Below are 21,788 nucleotides of genomic sequence, written 5' to 3' on the forward strand. Positions count from 1 at the left end.
CGGATGTTGTCAGTCCGCGGTGCTTCATGGGATATGTAGTTTTTCAGGGTGTTTGTATCGGTTTGTGTGCCCTGTGTGTTCTCAGGATATGACCATAGACAGTAAAGGATATGATCAAAGCCCGTTTATTAGAAATTCTTTGATATGATGCATTTAATTATTTGAATATAAATACCGGTAATCGTGCATGGATGTATTAAAGTGGCCATATTATGCTCATTTTCAGGTTCATAATTGTATTTTGAGGTTGTACCAGGATAGGTTTACATGGTTTAATTTTCAAAAAACACCATATTTTTGTTGTACTGCACATTGCTGCAGCTCCTCTTTTCACCCTGTGTGTTGAGCTCTCTGTTTTAGCTACAGAGTGAGACCTCTCACTGCTGTAACATCTTTGTTGGCAGTCGCACACGCGCAGTAGTAAGGATTACATGAGCTAGCTAGCTGTTTGATTCTACAACTTCAGTAGTACAAGGCAGGATTAGCTGGGAGACTTCTTTTAAAGGAGGGCACACTTCCAACTTTGCGTGGAATACATGCAGAATAGGGACATGTAAGTAGTTCTTTTGTAGATTATGGTGAACTACTGTGTGTTGTAGCAGTGTTTTGCCATTCAGAACAAGCTAGCATGGTAGCACTAGCGTGCTACGGTTAGCCACCTCGTTTCGGCTAGTGACGTAAAAAGCTCTGACGATTTTGAACAGCTCACCCCGAGACTGAAGGCAGGACACATTCAGAAACCCGTATCTCACTCAAAACAGCATGGATGGATTTTTTTTCCAGGTTTGTATGCGTGTGAAAGCACCAGAGATACAAAATAACACCCCAAATCCCAGAAAAAGTGATTTTTTTCATAATATGCACTTTAAGAGAACAACACGTTGAGCTTCTGCGCACACGCAGACCGGATCTGATAGGCGGTACGGGGAACTGTAGACAGTTAAAGAACTGACCTGACAGCGCCTGAGTCGTTGTTGTAGGCGGCGACATTGACCAGTAAATTGCAAAGTGAACTTCAGGTAAATAACAGTATGAATGGATACATTATTGTATGTTAGGGTTGTTAATTTAGTGAATAGCCATCTTGACGTGTTTTCGTAGTTTAATAAGTTAGCATCACACACGCTAACACTACTGTTAGCTAGCTTGTTAATACATCCATGGTGATGACATCCTGTCACTGTTTCAGTTGATCACCCTAAGGGAGAGAGAGCATGACAGTTCTCTTGAGTTTATAATACTAATAATAATAATAATAATAATAATAATAATAATAATAATAATAATAATAATACTTCTTCCATACATCATCACAGCATCGCAACTAAAGATACCACAATACATTTGATTTATTTAGCGCTTTTCATGGTACTCAAATACACTTTACAGTAAACACCAGCACATATATCACAGGTGCAGGAGCAGGTCTGTGAGGTAGGAAGGAGGTTCTGAAGGACAGGAGTGATGTGATCACGGGAACGGGTGTGGGTGAGGAGACAGGCAGCAGAGTTTTGGATGTATTGGAGTTTATTTGAGGCTTAAGTTTAGTAGAGCAGACGGCTCTGCTGAGTCGTGTAATTACGACTTTACATATATATAATGACAGTAAAACCCTGTTTTTATGACACACAGAGACACACAGACAGTCGTCACTGAGCGAGAGGTGAAATGTCCAGCATAGCTCATCAATGCAATGCTGGAGCTGAAAATGTGGCCTGTGATGTCTGCACTGGGGAAAAACTCAAAGCACACAAGTCCTGTCTTCGATGTCTGGCTTCTTACTGTGATAAACATCTCCAGAATCATTACGAATCAGCTCCATTACAGAAACACGAGCTGGTGGAGCCGTCCAAGAAGCTCCAGGAGAACGTCTGCTCTCGTCATGATGAGCTGATGACGATTTTCTGCCGTACTGATCAGCAGATTATCTGTTATCTCTGCTCTGTGGATGAACATAAAGGCCACGACACAGTCTCAGCTGCAGCAGAGAGAGCTGAGAGGCTGACAGAGCTCGATTGGAGTCGACAAAACATCCAGCAGATAATCCAGGACAGAGAGAAAGATGTGAAGCTGCTTCAACAGCAGGCGGAGGGCAGCGATCGCTCCGCTGATGAAGCGGTGGAGGAAAACGAGAAGATCTTTTATTCTGTCCTTATAGCCTACAGCGTCTACTGAAATAAACAGAAATCATTTAACCCTTGTGTGGTGTTCATATTTTTTTTTTACACAGCCAATGTTCCCGGGTCTGGTGGACCCACCACATTTTTAGGCTTTTAAATCAATACAGCCATAACAATTTATGTAAAAATACTTAACAGACGTTTACTTTAGCTCAATTACCAATGATACATACATCACGTATGGTTCATATTTGCCATTTACCCCTGTGAGATCACATTTATGATCATATGATCATTTTGTATCTCGTTTAAAATGTTTGAAAAGGTCTCATTTATCTCATGATTTCATGCAAGGCTTGTAGCTAGCATCACTGGTATGACTTGCAAGGTATGTAAAAATGTAAAAAATTATTAGTGTTTAGCATGATTAGCAACATGTGGTTTGAGGTACTGTAGCTTCCATTTTGTAAAATACATATTTCATAAAAACTGTCACTGGTGTTACTGCTCCTCATGGTAACACCAGTTTTAACTAAATGTACAAAAATCCATTAAGCTCTCATTTATGTGGATTCATAAAGCCAAAGGGTTAACTAATACTGTAACCTGAATTTTAAATGTAGGAAAATGAAATACATTTTAAATTGAACTACTTGCAAACAGTTCTTGAGTAAAAGATACTTTTCACCACTTGTGCCTCCCTAATGACAATATCATTTATACATCTGGAAATGACTATTGGTGCTTTCATGAAATATTATGTATATGATACAGGTAGAAGTATTAATTGAAAAAGTTCACAGTTGTACGACTTGACTGCAGAAAAGAAAACATCTTGTACTCCAAATTATGCTAACCAAAATCCAGATATCTACAGCATATTAAGATCAGCATACATACATACCTAAAATAATGATGTCTGAACAGTAGGTAAGTATCAAATTTATTCTCAAGTACACAAACAAAGGTGGCGATATGAAATCAAACAATGTGACACTGTCAATGTCATTCTTTTTTTGAAATGTTGAAACTTCATTTAGCACCTTAATAGTACGGTTATACATGTTTTATATAGTCACTCATACAAAAAATGAAATGGGTGGATAATGTGAGTCAGTAACATAAAAATAAGCATGGGGCATTTGGATCACAGTTACTTATTATATACACTGTGTAATCAAAATGTACCGCTTTCAGCATCTTGTCTTTTCACCTATTAGTACCGTTAGGCCTCTACAGTCAACAGTCCAATACCGAATAGTCCTCACAATAAGAGTTATTTGACAACTAGGCCTAGACAGTGATTACTAAACACAAGTTCACCTGACATTTTTGGACCTATTTTCTTTTCACATTAGAGCTTGCTGTTCTGTATTGTTGCATTCACATAGGAGTAGTAGATATATACAGAGAAGTTTATTGTCAAACAATGCTGAAACAAGGAGTTATTTTATGTACCTGGAGTGTGAAAATGTGTCTAAAAATGCAAAGAGTAAGGCACTCAATATGCTCCTGTGCTGCCAACAAATCTGGCATGGTGATCCAGATATGTATAGAGGATTGTATCCTTCTCAAGTACACAGTGTACCTGGCACCCTCTAGTGTTAAACTGTGGTCCGTGCGCTTCCTGGATCGACAGCTCTGACATTCGTAGCTGGTTTGGGAAGGTGCTTCCCCTCCTAAAATATTATATTTCAGTTTTGAGGATTGCAGGAAATGGAGTGCTGAGCAGCTCTGATAGGCAATCAAAATTGTGTACCGAGAGCTTTCTTTTTGAGAAATACAAGCTCACTAATGAGATAAGAACGGACTTGTCTTTCTGGAATTAGGATTGAAAAAAATAACTGTTATGTAGTTGATATTATTTAAGAGAAACTAGACTTTGTAGACAAAGTCGGACCAAAACCCACATTGTGTTTTCATTTTGCCTTATTTTCTTTGTTACTGTTAAACCCTGTTCTCACCAAATTTGTAACAAGTGCCCTCAATCCAATAGGCCCTTGTGAGCTCAAAAAGCTATCCCCAGATCCTCATCAATACAAGTGGGAACCGTACACTATCGTCACATGAATGGTCACTCAACACCAAGACAGACAAACTACATGACATCCACAAAGAACTCGCTGGGGTTCCCCATGGCCAGGTGGAACGACTGGCGTGATGCAGTCAGCTCTGGGGGTACGGCGCCTAGGTCACGGGTGGGCGGGGCGCCAGGAGGCCCCCCTGGAGTGGAGGAGGGGGGCGGGGCTAGAGCTGGGTGCATGGCTGCTGTGGCCATCTGCTGCGCGTGAGGAAGAGCGTGAGCGGTTGCCATGGCTGGGTGTGGGTGCTGGGGTACCATCATCACCATCATGGGGTTGTAAGGCATGATACCTGGAGGGTACGGAGACATGTGGGGGGGTTGGGGAATGCGGTGATGATGTGAGCGCTGGGAGGAGGCGTGACTGTGCTCGCTGGGGGCAGCTGAACCATGGCCACGCCGCAGGCTGCTGCGGGTAGAGTATTCCGATTCACTGCCGCTGCCGGAGCGCGAGTCGGCCCCACCGCCTTCTCCTCCCCCGCCAGAGGGGGATTTCTCCCCTCCACCCACGGTGCTACCTGGGCCTTTGGTGCTGCGACGTCGCTCACCCTCGCTTCTCGTCGATCCACTGCTTCGGCTCCCTGAGGGCAGAAAGAAATTGCTGTTAGAGAAGATGTAAACTTGTATCCTGGTCAGTCAAACAAACAAGGACACCTAAAAAGAGCCTGTAGGAAACCAGTATTATAGGGGAGATTTCCAAATCATTGGTTTGCATCATTTATCTCAATGGCTACGAGTCATTTGTACGGTCAGCAGGGGCCAGCAGTGATATTTAATATACAGGATTTTGTAGTCAGCGGGCTGATGCATGCAATTGAACCAGTATGGTCTATTGGACAATCTAACTCATTCAGTCCCTTCAGATTTGCACATGCTTCTCAGCAGGGTGACATCTAATCGCAGTCCGTGCTCACCTTCGCTGTGCTGGCTGCCGGTGCTGCCGGGGGCGTAGGTGTAGCTGGTGAGCTCGTGGTACGGGGGTGGCTGGCTGGAGAAGGCATGTGTCGGGTAGGGCTGATAGGGGAAGGTGTGCATCATGGGCCACGGGGAAGCCCCAGGGAGAGGCAGGGGAGCCAAGGTGTCCTGGTCTGAGGCCCCACTGGAACCATCATTGTCATTCAGGGACAGGTTGGCCATGTCTGGGTGGGAGATAAGACGGAGGAGATGAACAATGGAAGGAGTGAAGGACAGGGCTAAACAAATGATACTACTTCTGCAGATACAAAATGTTACACGACAGAGACTCATTACACACAATCACCTTTATCTCGGTTTCAAATGTTACCCTTTGATATGAATGTATTTATCTTTTTGTATTCATCTTTATCAGGATGTCAGACTGCACCCAACTAAATGACCAATGAGAAACACATCAGGGAAACTAAACCTGTAATATCTGCTGCAGCTTGTGTTGTTTTCTGGTTGTGATCGAGTGCATTCTGGAGATTCTAAGTTTAGGGATGGCAGCGAATTAAAGAAATCCTTCCATAACTGAAATGTCACATGACTGACCCATACAACCACTAGTGTGTCCACAAAAGGCATGTTGGCAAATGTGATTAAGCGTAATGATCCAAGTCAGCCTTTGACGTTCATGTTTTTGAGTTACTCACAGTTCTCACAGTCGCTTAAATCTCCGAAGACGTAGTAACACTGTTCGGAGAAGGTGATCTTGTTGACTGTGTGTCGGATGAAGCCGGCCTTCAGTAGGTTGCTGGCATACTTTCTGGCTTCACGGCGGTCCTGGAACCCCTCAATGTGGTGGAAGAGCCACTCCACTACGTCTGAGCCTGATGGTGGATGCATGAAATGTAAGATAAGATTAGGGAGAGCTTAAGTCATCCCAAAAGGAAATATTTGTGACAAAGTTTCCCAGTGAACTCAATAAAATAAAAATGAAAGTATACTATACGTACAAAGTATAATAAAATACAGATGAAAAATACATATGTATGTAAAACAAGTTGATGACAATGAAATGCACGATTGCAACGACAAGCTGTGTTATAAATGATATAGATGCAACAAAATAATATTCCACACACAGGGAAACAATTTGTGGTGGGCAGGAATTAACTAAGTATTTTCATAAAAAAAAGCTCAAGTACAAAATCCAGGACTGCACAAGACAACCGGAAACACAACTTGATGATGAAAGCTGTATTTCAAAGAGCTAAACCAGCATTATTAATATGCGAGTGGCCGTTAGTCTATTGTTCCCAGAACAGGATTAAAAAGTATTTTTTTAAATACTTTAATTATGCTGTGACAATAAAGAGTATAAGTGAAGTCCGTGCAGACCATCTTCAGGGGGAATTTAGCAGCATTATCATTTAAAGACACTGCAAACTACAGTCTTCCCCTGTAGATATGCACTAAAAAATGATTCTAGGCTTTTGAGAGTTAGTGAATCCAGGTTGTAACTGGAAAAGTGCATTTCAGACTGATTACCTGAAAAATGCTGGATTATTACTATATACTATAAGGAAACGGATGTTGAAATCAGAAGCTGAAAAATAAATTACATTTTCATTTCAAAAAGCACAAAATGGACAAACATGTACTTTATGTAAACAGCCATCGTGATACAGTTGCAGGTGATTCCAATTTAACAGATGTTTTCAGTGGCACTTTTGGGGGTTTTCCTCCCACAAGTCACACGGTTTTAATTCTGAGAACATAATGCCTGCCCTGTAAAGTCCTGTGAGGCACAGAATGTTCATGTTACTAATGTACTCTCCATTATGCCTTGTCTCCAGTGTTTAGTCTTACCGAGGAAAGCGTTGGGGATGGTGATTTTAAGCCACATGCGGTCCCTGACCTCAAGACCCGACTCTGGTGAGGCCATGGCCTTGGCAACCGATGCCATGTCAGAGTGCAGTGATAAGTTGAAGTCATCAAAACCTGGAGAGACACAGAAAAGCATTTTAGGAAAGCTGACGCGGAAGAAGTACAGACATGCAAGGATAAATGAAAGATTACTGAGAGGTGAAATCTGGGTCAAAACAAGAAGGCCAGGAGTGTAACTTGGAGGAGATCAAAGGCAGGAAAGCAGCAGACATAATTTATCACATTACATAACAGCGACAAAGGCAGAAAGACAGATGAAAGATGATTCTTGCGCCAATGCCGTTAGAAGAGAAAGAGAGAAGGAGACAGTAACAGGAAAAAAATACTTTGACTAACGATCATTCATGCCTTGAATATCGACACTGACAAATAAATTGGGTTTAAAAGTGGAAGATATAGTTGTTTTTTTTAAGATTATGTTTTGGGCATTTTTAGGTCTTTATTTGACAGGACAGCTGAAGACATGAAAGGGGAGAGAGAGAGGGGAACGACATGCAGCAAAGAGCCGCAGTTTGCAATCGAACCCAGGCCCACTGTGTCGAGGAGTAAACCTCTATATATGGGCGCCTGCTCTACCAACTGAGCTATCCTGGCGCCTGGAAGATATAGTTTTACGAGAGCATTGTGTGCATTTGAAAGAACTGAGAATAAAGACGGGTACATTTCAGCACACACAAAGTGAGACGATCAGGGAGACATTGGAAGAGGCTCTCACGTTCGGTCTCGGTGACGGAGGAAGAAGAGGTGATGGTACTGAGGGAGGAGCTGCCTGGGAAGGCGGGGTAGACCCCGGTCATAGCCACAGAGTGGCTCACCCACGCTGCTGGGTCAATGGGTCGGATTGGTTCATCTGCACACGTGGAGAAGAGAAACTGTTACTGAACCTGACATCAGGGTACTACTAAACACGACAAGGGCATAAAGAGAAAAGGCAGTGCTGTACTTACTGCGAGGCAGAGTGAAGTAGCCCTGGGGAGAAGGGTCCCAGCACTTAGCCACTGTGAGGATGATGGGCCTGGCAAACACCAAAACAAATAAGTCATTAGCATCACTGTTGACCACTTGTGTAAAGACAGAAGTTAGAAATGTGTGTCTGATAATACCTAAAATAAAAAAAACACCAACTCACCCTGGCTTGTGTACAATCTCCCTCAGTACCCGCACTGCATCGTCATTACTCATATTCTCAAAGTTGATGTCATTCACCTTGGAGGGTATTGTAGAATAGGAAAAAGAATTTTAGTTAGACTGACAGATAAGTACAGCTGAAATTATAAGATTCTTTAATATTCATTTCAGTAAACATAGAAAAGAGATGCGTTCATATAGCTCAGCACACCAGAAGGAATTGTTTATAACTGAACCAACATTGTTTCTAAGTTGGAAAAGGTCCCGCAATGTTGGGGCTGGGCGATAGGGAGAAAATCAGATATCACGATATTCTTGACCAAATACCTCGATATCGATTTTGCGGCGATATTCTATGGTTGACAATTGGTGCTTTAACAAAATATCTTCACACTTAGATTTTAGATAAATAATCATCAGTAATGTGGACATAATGTCTAAGTGGGGAAAAGGCAAATAATAGAGTCTGTGGGGTTCAGAAAAGTACATCACTTTACTGTAATGCAGCCTTTAAAACCAGTAAAGGACAACACTTATGTCATATCACGATATCCAAAATCTAAGACGATATCTAGTCTCATATCACGATAGATATATTGCCCAGCCCTACGCAATGTGCTACACAATGTCTAAAAACTAAAAGCAGCAATTTTCTAAAACTATTCAGCAAAAGATTCATTTAAAAATAAAAACACTCCCTTTGATTTAGGATTAACCCTTTATTCTTCCTCACCTGCAGCAACATGTCACCAGGTTCGATGCGTCCGTCTGCAGCCACAGCTCCTCCCTTCATGATGGAGCCAATGTAGATGCCTCCATCCCCCCGTTCGTTGCTCTGGCCCACAATGCTGATGCCCAAGAAATTGTACTTCTCTGTATTGTTGAGAAATCAGAATAGTGTTAACGCTGCGCAGACATTTCTGCAAAAAATAAATGTAGTGCCGTATCTGACGTGCAAGTCTAGGCTGTAGTACTGATTTAGACGTTTCAGATTTCCTTGCCACTTCCAAGAAACGCTGACATTCAAAAACAAGGATGCATCAAGAGTTTACAGACCCATGTTGAGAGTGACGGTAATGATGTTCAAGGACATCGTGGAGTCCGTCACACTGCTGAAGGAGGAGGCCTGGAGTTGAAAACCACAAAATGACCATTAGCTTTGCTTACAAACACCGACAAAAATACTTTCTCTGAGCAATCCACATCAATGGCTCTACAAATTCCTGATTCAGCAAAGAACAGCATGAGCAGTCAGAAAAAAATACCGACATGTTATAAAAATCTGTAAAAAATCTGTAACAAACAACAAACATAAGGGAAAAAAGGCAACTCTATAGTACATACCCTCTCCAAACGTGGGGGGCGCTGTTTCCTGCGTCTGCGGTGCCGTTTAAGAAGCCTAGAGGCTGTGCTCTGCTCTGTTGCACTACTGAACCTACAAGGTCAAGTGTCAACAAAAGGCGAAAGGTCAGAAGAGAAACATGCCGTCATAAACCTAAAGGACCCACAAAGATAACGGGGAAGCTAATTAGGAATTCCGGAGTAAAGCTTGTATCTTGTTTATCGGTGGATAGATCATTTTTCATCCTGCATTTGTCCTCTCAAGAGATACAAATATCAAAAAAAGACTGCAGAACGGGCGCCCCGGATAGCTCAGTTGGTAGAGCAGGAGCCCGTATATAGAGGTTCACTCCTCGACGCAGCGGGCCCGGGTTTGACTCCGACCTGCGGCCCTTTGCTGCATGTCATCCCCCCCCCCCTCTATCACCCCTTTCTTTTCTTCAGCTGTCCTGTCAAAAATAAAGGCTGAAAATGCCCAAAAAATAATCTTTAAAAGAAAAAAACAAGGCATCCAGAGCCATAAAAGCCTATATACATCGAACCAACATTTCCACAAGGCAAGCATTTTTTTTAAAATAAAATCTAATTAGCATTATCTTTTAATATAAAAACTGGCCAAAATAAAAAAACCTTGTTTTACTGAAAAAATAACTATAGGAATTGTAGCCAAATCATGAATGTATTTATCAAATATAATAAATAATTGCTTATTGATGTTTTGGGTTGGGGTATGGATGCATGGAGAGGAAACCCTTTTTAAAGCAAAAGTATGAGTGCAATTTGAAGAAGGTTTAAAGATGAAATGACTACAGTTAAGTAAGGATGGGTGAGATTTTAACATTAACTACTCTCAATTTTATGCATGTTGTTGTTTTTGATGCAGAAACATGTTTCCCATGACAACCTAAGACATCTTATTGGGGGGTACATAACATGTAGGGTGTCTGAATTCCTTATTAAACAATCTCTCTCAAAGACACCCAAAATCTTCTCAGTTAACCCTCCCAGAGCGATCTCCCACCTGCTCATGGTGTCGTCGTCGTCGGAGTCGCAGAAGCTGGTGGTTTCCAGCTCGCTGCTCATCACGGTGCTGGAGCTCTCGTACCCTGCCAGGTGGCGCTCCAGTCGACTTTGGCCATTTATTCGAGGCCCTGGGACACCACAGAAAAAAAGCCCGGAACATATTCACCATGAATATTCATGGTTTTTCTTTTTTTTCCTCAATAGATTACAAACATTCCTTACTTCTTGACATTCATTGATTATATCACATATTCATTGTTTGGATGTTGGGAGCATGCCAAATCTTGATGGCATTTTTTTATTTTTTTTTAAATCAGCACTGATCTGCCGTTTCTCACCATGTGGCTCCATGCCCTCTCTGTGCCGGGGTCTCTCCCTTCTGAAGGAAACTACAGATTCTGTTTCAGTCTGGTCGTCCAAGGTCTCCACACTGCCTGTTGCATTGGGGCTATAAAAGAAGAAGCAGGAGCACGGTAAGAATTAGAGCATGACGTAATTTCAACCGTTTCAACGCAATCATTTTACCACAGTCACATGCTTTTCCAGATAATAGCCAATAAACATGTTTTATGACCCAAATGAGTACTTCACAGATTTTGCATTGCATCTTTAGAACATTGTTAGACTTCTGATGGACCACTTAGGGGGAAAAAATGGTCAAAATCTATTTAATTCCACATTAAACTTCTGGTGGAATGAGAATTTGACAATGTGACTTATGAACTCTAGATTGGGGTAGTTATTTGGCAGCTTAACACTTTTAGAATAGGTTGAATAGAATGTATTTTTCCTTTGCATACTGTAAACTCTAATGAATACATTTAGCAGGCTGTGTTCATTACATTCAAAGAACTTAATCATCCACAGAGGGCCAATTAAAAAGGTATATGCAGAGAGCACACGCGCACAAACACACATCTCAAACAAAACAATAGTTAGAATGCTAAGAGGTATTACACAGAAATGTAAAAAACTAAGTCCACTGATGAATTGAGTAGAGATTAGATTTCCCCCGTCAGGCAATTCAGCAGTCAGTGAATTAAAAAAGCAAGTAAGTATACAGTAGAGCCCTACTGATACCGTTTTTTAGGCCAATATTGATTATTGATATAAAAGTTCAAAACATCTGATAACAATATGTGGGCTGAAGGGCTCAAAGAATTGTGATCAAAATACTTACTGAACAGAACATTTTACAGTGTAAAAATCAACATCTGGACAAACTATGTTATGTTAACTTCTTAGTTACCCCAAACTTAGTTTAGTACTTATAATAATAAGCTAGTATTAGCAGATATATATCGGCCTAGCTTTCAAAACCGGCAAATTCATTTTTGTCATTGTCACCAAAACCTTCTAGAGAGAGAAGCGAGAAGAAGCCAGAAAGCATGGGACCACCCTGTCACATCCACAGCTTGGAACAGGCCAATGAGCATGTCGCAACAACCAAATGCCCCAGTAAGCCTGCGTGGGGCAGCAGACTTCAGAACCACGCGCACACTGACAAATATGCTGATTACATAGGAAGACAGAGAACGCCTTGTGGTTCATGATGAAAGCAAAGAGAAGAAAAAACGTCTTCATCAGACGAGTCACAGAGACCCTGCAATCCGAATTACATTTCATTTTCCACTATGGTGTTGATCCAGCTCCAAATACAGCATGGAAATTAACAACTAATGTGGTAAATTCTCCACCGACGGCAAACCGCACATTTAGTGAAGTTGAAATGAAATTGTTTCATTTGAAATTGGATTCAAAAACCATCATGGCCACCCTCCTGCAGCCACGGGACACAGACAGGACGAGGTCCAAACACAAGAAATGAATGAGAGCGCTGCAGCTATAATGGGAGTTTGCAGTGACGGGTGTGAACTCAATTTGACCCCCAAACCAAACTTAAAGAGCTTGCGGCGACATACTTCTTGAGGAACTAAGAGCAATGGTAAGAAGCTTTTTCAATTATAAATAGTATGTTTGTTTTGGACACTACAGGCCCTATTCCAATTACAGTAACGGTTTCTTCATAATTTAGTAGGATAAGATGGACGCTAAAGGATAAGGAAAAGACTAGAGGATTTTTAGGTGTCTGTGACTAGACTGCCTTGTGGTTTCACACTCTTAAAAGCTGCTATAATCACTATTTTTTATATTAACTATGGATCAAATGACTGTGTGTAATGTAAAAGGGATAGTTTGTAGTAAGAAAGCCACAGAGAATTATAACCCGACTCTGCAGTTACCGTTAGCTCAACGAATAGTTTTTAGCTTATTTTTTGGATTTACAGTCCGCAACTTTATGGTTTTGGTTCTATCTCAACACTCTCATTAACGTCTTTCAATGCAAAAGCTCTGTTAAGTCCACCATACACTACCTGCCCACCACTTAACAGCAGACAGAGGTGTGAATCTTCACTGATCTCCCGTTTCGATTACGATTATCATGTCAGCGATTCCATTCGATATCTCGATGCATCACGATGCGTCAAATACATTTTTCTATTAAAGCCATATAGGATATTCAATTCATAGCTTTTCAAGCTTCAAAAACAAAACGTTCTGTAGTGCTCCAATACTAAATAAATTGGATAGATAAAACTACAGCACTGAGCACATGGCACTTCCTGAATGTGCAAAACATAACAGAATATGTAAACAGAAAGGTTGTTAGGCCTACATTAAATTGTAAACAGAAATAAATCGATTATGGCCCGGCCGATTATCAATGCAGCATCGTCCCTGTCCACGATTCGATGCATCGATTATTTGATTAATTTCAACACCTCTAGCAGACATGCAAAGTTAGCAACTAGCTGGTGAACATAGCACATTTAGCAGCTAATGAGACAAATGTTTCTCTCAAGAGTTGGTGCAAAACACAACTAAATGGAGAGTGGATATTGGACCATTCATCAGGTTGCCTGAAAAGCAAATCCAAATAAATGCTAATGTTGCTCAATAAAACAATATTCTAAACCAAAACCTACTAAAAGGTTGGACAAAGGGAGGTGAATGAAATAACAATAGACAACAGCTCTTATTTTAAGATTTACAAATCGCGAAGTTACAAGTGAATGCCAACAATAACTATTGTACTATCTGCTAGTATATTCAAACTATATGTTAGAACATTTTAAAACTGAAAACGTCTCCCAGAACGGGTCATGTCAACAACAAGGGCGGTCCCAGCTAAGATCAGGTTCAGATGAGCTGTAGTATTCTTGTAGTAACTTGATACTGAGCCTGTATAATATATTCAGGAAAAGATAAAGTATCTACATCACAGCTATGGGAAAAGAACAAGCGTGTGCTGAGTTTTAAAGTACTGGAGAAAAGTGCAGCTTTTGAGAAAGTTTTTGAACTTGCGATGACCCTCTTTGGGTAAATACACAGTGCAATAATGTTTTTAAATGAGTGTGTGTGCTTTGCTTACTGGAAGGAGGGCGGTCTGGAATCCCCAATGCCCCCAGTCCTCTCTGCAGGTGGGGGTGGGAGGGGCGGAGGAGGGGGCGAAGGCTGGGTAATCGTTTCCACAGGGGGGACCACTGCCACTGGAGGCTCTGCTGTTGGAGTGTCTGAAGATACCAACTGAAAAAACAAGGGACAAAAAAGATGAAGAGACAAAAACAGAAAGAATCTGGAGGTAAAAGGTAGGGAGACGGAATGTGGAGAGAAGTTGGCACAAAAAAATATAGACAGGGCAGAGAGAAGAGAGGGTGAGAAAACGAGAGGAATGAAAGAAGGAGTAGGAAGGCGGTGGAGGGATGAAAAGCGGGTAAGATGTCAATTACTTTGACACACAAACACTACTCTTTTCAGTTGGACGTCTCAAGGGCATACTGAAATGCTATCTTACACTTAACCTGTCTCTCTTCATTATACAACAAAAAGTACACACACACACACACACACACACACACACAATTGCCTGAACCAAAAAAACATACACAGGAAGAAAAATAAGATGTAGTTAAGCCCAGTTGACCAACAGAATTGGGCTATAATATAAGAAAATAGTCTTATTAATGCTGGGAATATTCACAATCCATGCATTTTAACACCAGAGCATTTGGAAATGCCTGCACACACGTTGTTCAATCCATAGCTTTTGGAGGTTTGGTGCATTCAATGAGTTCAGATAAACAAGCTTTGCATTCCCCGTCAAAATAACTCAACCAAATGGAGTCTATCAGCCTGTACAGACTGAAGCACTCCCTGCTCCCCCCTCCTCACTAATGGCTATGTGACTCTGAAACACTCGTCTTCTGGGATCCCTCCATCCGTCTTGGCCCGTAGATCAGTACATATATCACATATCAGTCCCTCTGGTCTCTGAGCTTTGTTCCCCCCCCCCTTTTAATGCCGTCCCTCCTCCTTATGCACTTAACAGATGCTTCGGCCTCGAACGTGCTTATCTGGGCCCGGCCCCGATGTTTTGTCTCCATTTAAATGTAACTCGCAGGGTGGGGTACATCCACTGGGCCTTCTATTGGAGAAATGTAAAGTAAGTAACTGCAAGCTTGAGTATTAAACACAATGAGAGGAACATTTTTCTTCCTCATGATTTTTTAAGAAAAGCGAAAGCCCTTCTGGCTCTGGTTGCATGGTCAAAAAATCTTTGCAATGTGCAGATTTGTTAGATTATGTCATGTATCTGTAGGCTTAGTGACTTTCAAATAGCTTAACCAGCAACACTGACCGTATAGTCCTGAGGTGAGTCTTTAATGACTCGTACAAAGTATAAAATCTGTCGAAAACATGTCAAAGAGGACTGCAGTGTTTCCTCTATAATTGTACAGGCCTGGCAGGCCACCGGGAACCCCCCCGCCAGGCCAGAAAATTTGTTTTATTAATGGCAAAAAAAACGATGTGCCGCCATGAACTGCAGCGATGTACTGCCGTGAGTCCATGAACAGGGCAACTGTCTGTGGTTAGATGTGGTTCATGCCAATGTGAAGAGTTTGTGTGGATTTCGAAAAGTAACTGATAGTTATTTAAACAGAAAGAAACATTCAAAGTGTTAAATTGAGAACGGAATGTGGTGTGGCGATAGCACAAAAGGTGAAAACGTTTATAGTCTAGCGAAACTACCAGTGCATGTGGTGCAGGCTATGGTGACTCAGACTGTGGCTTAAGCTACAAGAAGACTTTTTTCTCATAGATGTTATGAGTCTGCTTCCTCCTGTTTAACCTGGCAGAACAGTTGGGCTGGTGTAGCTTCCCCACTCTTTCCAGGAGATTTTTATAACCATAGAACACTCACCAAAGCACAAACCTAAACTAGAAAAGAGTCTATGATGTTGCAATATGATATACAATTAAACAATGTTCGTGGCTATCATTTGAAATAATTACTTCATTTTATCGCTGCTCGTTAGACAACATCATTATTCTGAGGGAGGTCTGGGAGAATGCACAGGGAAAGGGAAAATATGGCTGACTTTTGAGATGAAAGCCAGGTCTTGACATTTTCACAGAAGCCTCAGTGGGGAAATTACTGAAATTATGTCATTTACGGATTTAGAGCAATGGTCACCAGCGTAATCTGGATACCCCACACTCCCATTTATATATGAAACAGGTTTATTGTTTCTCACCCATGAAACGACTCGGCCGTTGAAACATGGCAACTTGGCACTGTCATCGGAAATCTCTTCCTTCACCACCCTGAAAAACAGAGAGACAAAGTGAGGTTCAGAAGGTATAAATGGTTCTCTTTATAACATTAGGGCATTGTATGTGGTGTCTGGATGGTACAGCGGGGTAGGGGAATGAGGGCTGAACAGAACATCAAGGTTTTAGTCAACTCAAAAGAAAAGGGTGAAACTGCAGGGGAATTCAACAGTTTACATTACTGACACGTTACATTAAATATATTAGGCTATGACGACAGCATGGCTAAACTAAATCAAATGCTGGGCTTAATTCTAAAATAGGACTTAAATATGTTTTGACAAGCTGTTCTTGTTTGCTTACCGTATTCCTTTTACATGTGTTCTATCTGACAGCTCTTTTTTGGCTTTCCATTAGCAAAACTTGTGGGTAGTAGCTCGTACTTTTTTTTAGGAGCACCCTGGTCGAGGTTCCAAGCGAGCTGAGCCGATACTAGAAGGTGGAGCTCAAACACTGCAGACCACTGATTGGTCAGAGAGAATCGACACTGGCACTACACAGGAGAAGCTGCATAAGCCCGCGTTTTTTTAACTAGCCAAACTAGCATCAATAACAGCCCCAATTTTTTATTCACTCGCCCCACATTTAGAAAAAAAAAATGGCAGCCCTGCAAAACTGCGCCATACACTTGATGATGTGACGGCAGTTTCATGCGGCGGCGCTATGGCGATAAGCTGAGAATGCCACCTGTACTAATCGCAGTGGTTAAACTAAACAGAGAAAAGGACAAAAGTGAGTTGAGTCGAGCGGAGCAGCACCACATGGTGGAAAAACGGCATTACAATCAACCATTAAAGCTTTAGTGCGTAGTTTCTGTCGCCCCCATGAGGAATTGTAAGTAATGACAACAACACGGTCGGCGGGTCGACATGATACAAGCCTTCCGTGATCGCACACCGCCCCCCCCACCCCTCCTCCACGCAGTTGCTAGTTGCCAAGAAGGTCATAAAGGAATAAAAAAAAAAAAACACGATGGACTCTTCAGAAGAGGTCATTATCTTCACTCGAGAGTTGTGTGGAGCTGATCGTCTTAATTAGCTTTGTAGGAACTCATTTGGCAATGGCTTGAATGTAACGGATGTTCATCAATATCAAGAAGTTAAGCACTAAAGCTTTAAGCTTCAATTTGCATCATAAAAACTAAATCCATTTGTAATTAAAGTACAAGTATATCACTGGTATTATAAGCCAATACTAATTGGCTTACCAAAATACCACCCAAACCATGAATCTATGAATTACAGCAGATTTAAAGTAAAGGACAAACAACCTTAATTTCCTTCTTCCGGCAAGTGATTGACACCATGGAATTTCTTCTGTCACAGCAAAGAGCTAAAACACACACTAACTGCTTTTGAGGCTCCTTGACAAATAACACAAGCCGGTAAACTCAATGTGCATAAAAATCCAATACACATAAAAACAATAACATGGCCAAAGCTCTCCTTAAAGGAAAACGCACTCGCGCTGGCTCCTCCGTAGTCTTCCTCCATGTTTGTCAAAAAGACAGCATTCAGCTTCAGCTGTGTAACCCCCCTCCCTCCCCCCCTTACCTTGCAGCCTGCCACTATGTTATTTAAGTAGTTAACTGGGACATGAGATGGGTATGAGTGCTACAGAGAGGACACTTGACTGCTCCAACTCTTCAAAAGTTCTCTTTTTCCAGCTTCATCTGCCAGTGTGCGTCCTCTTATGTGTGCGAGACTTGGTCAGGCTCCACTGGGCTTTAGAAAGCAGCTGTTGAGAGCTGGTTTTGTGGGTGAGTGTAAGCATACGGCCAGATTGTTGTGGGCACTGGTGGAGAACTGTTGCAGGAAGACTTTGCTTTTGAGAGCTGTGTGTGGGGCTACCGAATGTTAGTTAAACACATTTTTCCTCCATTATTTAACGTTTCCCCCTCACGCTGCGAGAAACTGCATCTAGATAGCAGATGAACAGATGGTTCTCCTGAGAGTGTAATTTTCTTCATTCCTCGGCCCTCCAAACAAACAAGTGACCACAGTTGAGAATCATGTCACACACACTCTAAAATGCCTTGAATAATGCACAAACTACCCAGAAATATGCAGTCCTGTTGGATTTAATACAACCTGAGCTATGTTGTTTTTACCCCCACTCCACTTTTTTCCAGTCCTTTGCTACCATCAAATTCTTCACACCCAACACAGCATCACCTTTCTTACAATTAATCCTACTTATACAGCACCCTGGTGCCCCTTACAGCAGACGTACATAGAAGAATATCTACTAACTCTGAATGAACACCACCCCACTCTTTTTCCCCTTTTCTTCTCCCTGTCGACACCCCAGACACCCAGCAAGTGGTCTCTGTCCAGCCCTAAGTTCCCAGCACCGGCAATGGCTTTCTCTGCTCCATGGATCTCCCCCACTGCCACACACAGACAGCGCTGGTCGACAGCTGGCCTCGTACCAGGGCAAATGAAAACACACTACTACACACTCCTTTCCTGGGTCAGAGAGGAGGGAAAAAAACATATCTGCTTTGATTGGACAGCTGACTCAGAGCTATGTTTGAAATTGTTCATCTGAACTCAGTTGGAGATATTCATGAGAGTGTGATGCCAGGCTGCGCAATTTAAGTTCAGAAATGTAATTTTTTTTCCGAACATACTCTCTTTGGAAGACTTTCCTTGCTCGGCTGAGAGAGTTTGCCGTGGGTGGCTCGAGATGAGGACTTTTTTCCTTATGAAAAAATAAAACCAACATTGTGTGCTCAGGTACAAGCACACAGAGTCTAAACATGTCCTGTCCGGTGACACAGGGACAAGCTCTTAATTTGACAGCTAACTTGGAAATTAAACTGGTAATTGTGGTAAGGCCAGTCAAGTTCAAATCATTAATGGAGACCATTAGAGTGTAAAAAGAAGGCCTCACAGATATTACTTTGTCCATTAAAAGTGCAGATAAAAGCTTTTCAAGTTTGGTTTTTAGGTTCAAATGTACTCACAGTTGCCAGTTTATTAGGTACAGCTAGCTAAAACATCTGGAGTCTAATACAAAAGTCCGGTTATAAATCCTACCTCCATGAAGGTTATAACATTCAGTTTTTGTTGAAACTGAATTAAAAAGGTGTTAATGTAACTGTATGATCATTTTGGAGGCTGTAGTCTGTGGGCTTGTTGAACTACATTACATTATAGAGACATGAGGTGTGTTTAATATTTACCTACTCTCGTTTATATAAATGGAGACAATGGCTATTTTCATAGAAGCAATATAAGCTAAATGACTTGTCAATTAATCACTTTGAGCTCTAAGAACTTGAAATGGACATTTTTCACGATTGTCTGACCAAACGATTAATCAAGGAAATAATCAGTAGATTAAATCGGGTATGAATATAATTACAAGTTGCAGCCCTAAGGAATATATCTGTGCCATCACAGACATTGGACATGAGCTCAATTTAACTCATTTTACACAAGAACTTTGGTTAAAGATTAACTATACTCATAAAGGCTACATACATGTCCTCTTTAGGGCTACACATAATAATGTAATTATATAGTGTCTACTTTTGTTATGAAATGGTGAATAACTGAGTCTACAAACTGTAAGAATAGAAATATCACAGAAGCCAAACACAAGCTCCCAGAGCCCAAAGTGAAGTCAGAACATTGCTAGGCTACATAGTCCGACCAAGCATCATTTCTGATATAATAATAAAAAGCAAGCTGCTGACCTCATTGGGGGGGAAAATGCATCTCACCTGATAAATAACTGATATTATTAAAATGGCATCAATACATGTTTGTGGATGAACGACTCATTTCAACAACCAGACATTGAGTATTTTTAAATAGCACTCAACACAGATTTTATCAAAGGAATATCTCCATAAGTCAGTTACTGGTGTTGGCACTATTAATATTCAAATGATCTGCATCTGAGGAGTAGCTCTAGCCTGCCAGCTCTGTCAAGGCCTAATAAAAAGCCATCTCATCCATTTCATCTTGGTGTTTGAGCGGATACTGCAGCCCCTTTGGCACAGACTCCGATGGTGCCATCCAAAGAGGAAAAGAGCCCAGCTTTAATACTCGTCCAAGACTACAATGCATTTAACAGAAGCCCTAAGGGTCGCACTGGGTGAATAAACCACAAACATGCATTCCTCTGCAGGAAAATGCAGAGCAGCTACACAGAAAAAAAAGAAAAAGATTAATTGATAGAGAAGAGGAGACCGCTCTTTTTGGAGGAGTGGATTGGGAGAAAGGGGAGAGGAAGATAGGAAGCCAGGGAATGAAAGGATGGCAGGCAGGCCAAAGTGTTAAAGAGGGGAGACAAAAACCTGGCTTCAGTCCCAAAAGAAAGAAAAGGCGAGGATTTCACAAGATGATGGACTGAAGGAGGGAGGGAGGGAGGGAGGGATGAGGATTAGGGCAAAGAAAAGCAGCAGGGACAGGGAATGCCTCCCATTGTAATGATGATGTTTTCTGAGAAATGTCCCAGCAGACATACCCTTAGTATTTATAGAACCACTTGGATATTCATCACTAGTCATTATTATAACTTTGCAGTTTCTGATTAGGGATCAGAAAGGCGACCTTCCTGGTTGGCTTCATTCAAGTTTATTATCCCTCTAACATTAGTTATTCCATGTGACAAATACACGACAGCCGGTCACAAGATGAGATTGCATGACTTTTTGACACGCAAACAGGCATGCATTTCATTAAAAAGGTTTTTTTTTAATTAACCAAGCATTTTCGTGTTTACGTATGCGAAGTGAATCCTCCTCCACTCAGAAAAGAAAAAGGCACATTAAAGGATTGTTTTCCAACGTTTACAACTTGTGTCACACCATTTTAGTATCTTTATTCATACTACCTTAGCTGTTCACAACTTTTAGCAGCTTTTATCACTCCTCATTTTGGATGCAAACCGCAAAGCTCTTCTCTGATAAAAGGAAGAAAAAAAAAATCACAGCAGCTCACCCGAAGTCCTGGTCCATAGACTTGAAAAAGAATTTGTAGTTTGGCTTGTTCAAGACCTGTTTAAAATCCAGCAAAGTGATATTTTCTGCTGCAATAGGTATCTTCACCAAATACGGCGTCTCCTCTTCGTCGATGTGATAAATTATTTTGGTTTCCGCCATCTCTACGGTTGCTCTTTTCCAAGCTGGAAGTTACCACAAGAAACACACTATGAGGCGAGGTAGCGTTAACTTTGTTGGGTAGTTAGCTAGCTAGCTAGGTGGCTAACGAGACGGCAGAGGTGAAACGATGATGGCCACTGAGATTTTCAGTCCGAGCCAGAGGACGTAAAGCCTTGTAACCCTGCTCAGAAGCTCGCTCTCCGACTTTAAAAAAGTAAAAAACTCGCATTCCCCCGCATTGTTACCGAGGGGCGAAAAACGACGGACAGGCTACATTCACAGGACCTAACTACCAACAACTTTTCCCCCAACAAAAACATACAGGGGAGGGGGGCTAAAAACTTTTCACCACTTTTTGCGAGCCAACGCGGCGTGTGACGTAAACACGTACCCTCCCTTTTTTTTACGTACTCTCCCAACCACCCTCCAACCCACCAACATTTTTATTTAAAATATA

At 41.6% G+C, this 21,788-nt stretch overlaps 1 protein-coding gene across 1 annotated transcript; it reads right to left on the bottom strand.

The window, feature by feature from the left end:
• Window positions 1-3,046: 3,046 nt before the first annotated feature.
• On the bottom strand, window positions 3,047-21,693 carry dvl2 (dishevelled segment polarity protein 2). The gene is made up of 15 exons (XM_078276130.1): window positions 21,171-21,693; window positions 16,140-16,209; window positions 13,976-14,130; window positions 10,881-10,990; window positions 10,541-10,670; window positions 9,523-9,613; window positions 9,235-9,304; window positions 8,912-9,051; window positions 8,180-8,256; window positions 7,998-8,065; window positions 7,766-7,900; window positions 6,973-7,104; window positions 5,814-5,990; window positions 5,115-5,339; window positions 3,047-4,781 (listed from the first exon to the last, which is right to left on the bottom strand). Exons 1-15 carry the CDS (start codon window positions 21,329-21,331, stop codon window positions 4,219-4,221), a joined length of 2,304 nt encoding a protein of 767 aa, XP_078132256.1. The 5' UTR covers window positions 21,332-21,693; the 3' UTR covers window positions 3,047-4,218.
• Window positions 21,694-21,788: the final 95 nt, after the last annotated feature.

Source organism: Sander vitreus, chromosome 19 (genome assembly GCF_031162955.1).
Source record: "Sander vitreus isolate 19-12246 chromosome 19, sanVit1, whole genome shotgun sequence".
Taxonomy (NCBI): domain Eukaryota; kingdom Metazoa; phylum Chordata; class Actinopteri; order Perciformes; family Percidae; genus Sander; species Sander vitreus.